At 39.9% G+C, this 5321-nt stretch overlaps 1 protein-coding gene across 1 annotated transcript in view; it reads left to right on the top strand.

The window, feature by feature from the left end:
* Positions 1-1197: 1197 nt before the first annotated feature.
* Positions 1198-5321, top strand: part of LOC109967735 (tetraspanin-8-like) — a 9560-nt gene continuing 5436 nt past the window's right edge. Inside the window, exons 1-3 of the mRNA XM_020613515.1 lie at positions 1198-1440; positions 4219-4290; positions 4392-4508. Of these exons, the coding sequence (XP_020469171.1) occupies positions 1381-1440; positions 4219-4290; positions 4392-4508 (249 nt within the window). The 5' untranslated portion in view covers positions 1198-1380. The remainder of the gene's footprint in view (positions 1441-4218; positions 4291-4391; positions 4509-5321) is intronic.

The following is a 5321-nucleotide window of genomic DNA, read 5'->3' on the forward strand; positions in this document are numbered from 1 at the left end:
ATTGTGCATATGACAAACATTTTGACCTTTGACGTTCATTTTTAAATATTGTTGACATTTTATCTGTTGCTTGGACACAGCAAACATTTTTACCCTGAACACAGTAAATAGCAGAAGAAATGTGTTTCTCTTCCATCTGTGAAATGAAGCTTCATTCCTCTGCAGCAACCCAACACCAGCACCCATCGCAGACCTCACATCTCCCACGTATCTGCTTTCCAGGAAGAAAGGAAGAGGTGGAGTTAGTGGGTTTCCACAGACCCGCACTGGTATTTTGATATGTTTTCCCTTCAGAACAGGCTCAACATCCTGCCTTTTCCTTCTCACTTTCTATTTCTCCATGACCTGTCAGCACTCTTAATCTCTTCACCCTCTCTCCTTTAGGTGCTTATTGACTTTTGCAACAGTAAGTGAATCTTATTATCAGGCAGCCACTAAACCTGTTTGTCATTTAGGAGACTGCTCACACCAACGCACCATGTGACAACTCTGATTCTGATGTGGTGTACATGAAAACCAAGAGACAAAACAACAATGGAGACAAAATGACTGCAAGCTGATGCAAAACAACTACAGTTTGTTGCAAACTGACACAGAGACACACACAGAATGGTCACAAAGAGATCAGAATCAGCTTTATTGGCCAGGTGTGTTGTACACAGAGGCATTTGACTCTGGTACAGTGGCTCTCAATGTGCATGTCCTTCTGTAAGGCAGCAATGGGCAAGTAACCAGTATAAGGCTGAGAGAACAGAAAGGAAAGAAGTAAGGGACAAGAAATGCAGAACACACTCAGAGATGCAAAATAACCACAGAAAGATGTGAAACTGCTTCAAAAACAGAAACGAGAGAAAAATAACTGTAAAGAGACAAATAAAGGGGCTTAAAATAATACAGTTTGGTAGTTTAAGGTATAAAAAAGCATCGTTTTAAAAAACAGATAATATTATTTGTGTGTGTTAACCAGAAAATGGATAAACTCCAGCCTGGTACTTGAAGCTTTCTCAAGAACTCACTGCAGACTAGAAGGAGCCCAACTTCCCAGATATGACTTTTTCAGCAGACAGGCCTACATGCTGGGACATAACACCGCCCACCCCTCCTTCCAATCCTCTACTACCTTTTCTCCATACACACAAAATCGGGAATTTTCCTCTTCACTTCCCCGAATAGTGCCATCCCATCCGTCTTCCCGTCGAAACTCTCCTTATCCGGCACCCGGGCGCCACCTCCTACTTTGCATTTACTGGAAACCCCGCTCTCCGCCCACCGGGCCGCCCTGTTGCCTTAAGCCCAGCTCGCCTACATTTCTTGTTTATCTCACTTCGCTGTTGTCAGAGCTTCACTGGACATAAACTACAGTTGTTGTACAATTTCACCATGGCTCAGGTCAACACCTGCCTCAAACGGATTTTCACCATCTTCAACTTGTTCTTTGCGGTGAGTTGGTGCGTTTTATAAGTATTCAAAATGGCGGCTGCGTTCAGGAGCTCTCTGGGAATTAATAATGCGTAGCGTGACATTTTAACATTCATAGTGTCCAATTATATGTTTAGTTTCCACATAAATCACGTTAATCGTTTAGTAATTGATGTGAGAAATTTGCAGTCACGTGAATCTTGTGATTGTTGGATTGATTTCGACACTAAAATAAAGCAGATGAGACAGTGATGACGTTAGACTGAAGTAGCTTATAAGATTTTGGTATCGCTTTGATAACATTATCTTATTCTTATTTAATCTTTGAGCAAAACATTTCAAAAGGTAAGATGTTTATAGTGTCCAATAAATCGCCTTTCTTTAGCCAATTTTTAAAATATAGAATTGTTTCTTAAAATCAGTTATCTATAGTTCCATAAAGGAGTGTTAAGCTAAGTTAAGAATCATTTTCCAGTATAAAGTAAAAGATGTTGGTGAAAATGTGATAATTTATCAGGGAGCTTTTCAGGTAGTCACATCTTGGCAGGAAGTTGATGCCTCCTAATTTCATCAAAATAATGTTTGGGATATGAAACCAAAGATGGGTTTGAGTCTTCAGAAAATTTTAATGGTGTCATTAATGAGTTTAGTCCCCTCTCTTCTTATTCTTCAACCATTGTTCCTCTCCTAACGTAGCGTGCTTTTCTTTGTCAGATGTAGTTAAAGTTAACCTGGTTAATAGTTTTTATTTCGTTTTTGGGAAGTGACAATGATTAGGCAGGATAAAGGAATCTGGAGATGCGTTCCAGGTTTGTAAGACAAATTCAGCTAGTAATGGAAATGTCCCTTTGAGACCATGAAGGGTTAAATCTATTTAAATGATCACATATGTCAGTCATCTAGTATTTCCTCCTCTTTGTAATATGTATACCTAAGCATTTAACATTTGATTTTACAGGATGAATGAATGAATAGTTGATAAACGGGAATTATGAATCATAAGTGACTCACGTTTTTGAAGGCCTTATTTTAATCCAGACGCCCTAGCCCTTTCCTGCACAGTGGTCACTACAGTGGGCTGCCATTTTAAAGCTGTTTTCTTGTATGTTGTTAGGACAAAACCGGTCCTTGCATGTTCTTTTATGAAGAATGGTCAAAGACAAATCTGTCTTTTGAGATATTTATTACAATCAATATTTAAGGCAAAATATTCTGGAAAAGCAATACAGAGCTCTGGATTCCGTCTCTTTCTGAAGCCCTATCACAGAAAAGTCAGTGCAAGCTGCTGCAGGAAGGCGGAACCACGAGTTTCCTCTGCACAGAGAATTTATGATGAGAGTCATGCAAATAATCTGACGTCAGCCTGGTTGTCCTTCATCCTCGTTCCTTGGTTGGTTTCTTGACCTCGATCTGATCTGACTCCTCATATGATGATCTTGTCACCAGGCAGATTTTGAATCCTCTGTACAACATATCCTGACCTTTCGACCTAGACATTACACTTCTACTGGTCTTTATAAACAGTTAGTTGTTGTCAGCAGATTCAGGAAGAGCACCTCTGGCTCACATCTCTTCTACTCTTGTGACAGACAGCGTTGCTAGGTTACCTGGTCAACTTCCTGTTCTGAGGTTTCCTGTCTGCTTCTACAGCCTTATACATGTCTCCTACACTCTTTACAGCAAATGAAATGGTTAACACAAGTAAATCATAAAGCATATGATACTATTACAATGCCTGTGATACGAACATAAACATGTAGATATATTTACTACTGCAGATTATAATGTCAATCCTAGAATTTCATATGTTGATAAAGGTTGATAAATGTTGATAATCTGAAGCCAATACACTCAGACCTTACACCCACACAATATTCTCGTGCAGACAGTTTAGTCATCAGTATGTATCTGCAAGACTTCCTGTTGTTCTGAGTCTCTGCTGTTAGACATCAGCCTTTCATGAGCACAGTTCAAGTCTTTCCAAAGGTCAAATAGATTAAACAATTATTTAAACAGTTTTGTAAATACATAACATAGCACTATATCATGTTATCAAGAATTTCTCTGTACAATGTGCATGGGTTCTGATTGTGTAATTGCATATCATGCACTACAGTGGATGTTGGTGTGCCATCCCACACTCCGCCACCCACTGGTCAGCCACTGTGAAGTAGAACAATAACTTTTAAAACCCAAAATGGCCGACAGAGAGGCTGAGTAGCGTAGGGATACCTTGCCAATCCTTCTCTAGGAGGAGGCCCCTGGGGGTGAAAATTAACATGTATTAATAACATGATTTTATCTTGGAAGTTCATTTTTTTCTTTTCATACCCAAAGACTAATAAAAGCGCTGAGGAAAATCTCCTGACTGTGGCTTTCATAAGCCATGCACGAAAGGGCCAGTGAAAAAAAAAAAAACTATTTTCAGAATTTGATTATTGTCCTTCATGAAGACCGTTGTGTCATCAGCTAGTTGGCTGATTGGTAGCTGGTTATCTAGCATTGTCAGTTTTTTATAAGAAGGGGAAACATCTCAGCTGCTGCAATGAAAAGCAGTGCTGAGACAGGGTAACCTCATCTAATATCTTTTTATCAAGTGAAAATCTTGGGTAAGCACCTTGTGGTAATAATACTACACTATAATTATCCCTGTAAAGAATTATCTTGTAATGCCTTTAGAGAAAATTGACACAGGATGTGACTTTAGGGACTTTTACCATGGTGAGATGAATTATTGAATACTTTGTGTTGTTTTAGTTGTATCTGCAGCAGGATCTAATCAAACGGTTTTCATTTCAGATTGTCGGCGGTGTCATTATCCTGCTCGCCCTGCTGTCTCAGTTCTTCACCAGTGCTAATGGAGGAGAAAATGTAAGAACATTGTTGAAACATGAAGTTAACAAACAGAAAAATACAGGGTGGTCTGTAAAACCCAGAAATATAAACCTGCCAGTCACCTCTTCTGCCCGCAGCTAGAGGGTCGCACCAGCGGCCTCATTGTCCTCTACGTCGCAGGCATCGTGACGCTCGTGATCAGCATCCTAGGAGCCTATGGGGCCCACAAGGAGAGCAGAGTGTGCCTGATTGTGGTGAGTACAGGATGCTGCACAGGATGATGCAACATTAGAATAAAACAAGTTGTGAAATGAGTTGATTTCCAAATTTTCATCATACAGCTGATGCCAGTCACAGTGTCCAGAGTAAACTCAGCTTCCTAAAACCAGGATGATTGTGAAACAAACTTTCCAGATTCAGGTCATCTGTGAATTCTAAAAGAGGGGAAACCCAGACTATCAAGTAGATCGATGCCTGAAGAGATCAGAATAGTTTATCTACAGTGCCTTGCGAAAGTATTCGGCCCCCTTGAACTTTGCGACCTTTTGCCACATTTCAGGCTTCAAACATAAAGATATAAAACTGTAATTTTTTGGGAAGAATCAACAACAAGTGGGACACAATCATGAAGTGGAACAAAATTTATTGGATATTTCAAACTTTTTTAACAAATAAAAAACTGAAAAATTTGGGCATGCAAAATTATTCAGCCCCCTTAAGTTAATACTTGGTAGCGCCACCTTTTGCTGCGATTACAGCTGTAAGTCGCTTGGGGTATGTCTCTATCAGTTTTGCACATCGAGAGACTGAAATTTTTGCCCATGCCTCCTTGCAAAACAGCTCGAGCTCAGTGAGGTTGGATAGAGAGCGTTTGTGAACAGCAGTTTTCAGTTCTTTCCACAGATTCTCGATTGGATTCAGGTCTGGACTTTGACTTGGCCATTCTAACACCTGGATATGTTTATTTGTGAACCATTCCATTGTAGATTTGGCTTTATGTTTTGGATCATTGTCTTGTGGGAAGACAAATCTCCGTCCCAGTCTCAGGTCTTTTGCAGACTCCATCA

Source organism: Monopterus albus, unplaced genomic scaffold (assembly GCF_001952655.1).
Source record: "Monopterus albus unplaced genomic scaffold, M_albus_1.0 scaffold134.1, whole genome shotgun sequence".
Taxonomy (NCBI): Eukaryota; Metazoa; Chordata; class Actinopteri; order Synbranchiformes; family Synbranchidae; genus Monopterus; species Monopterus albus.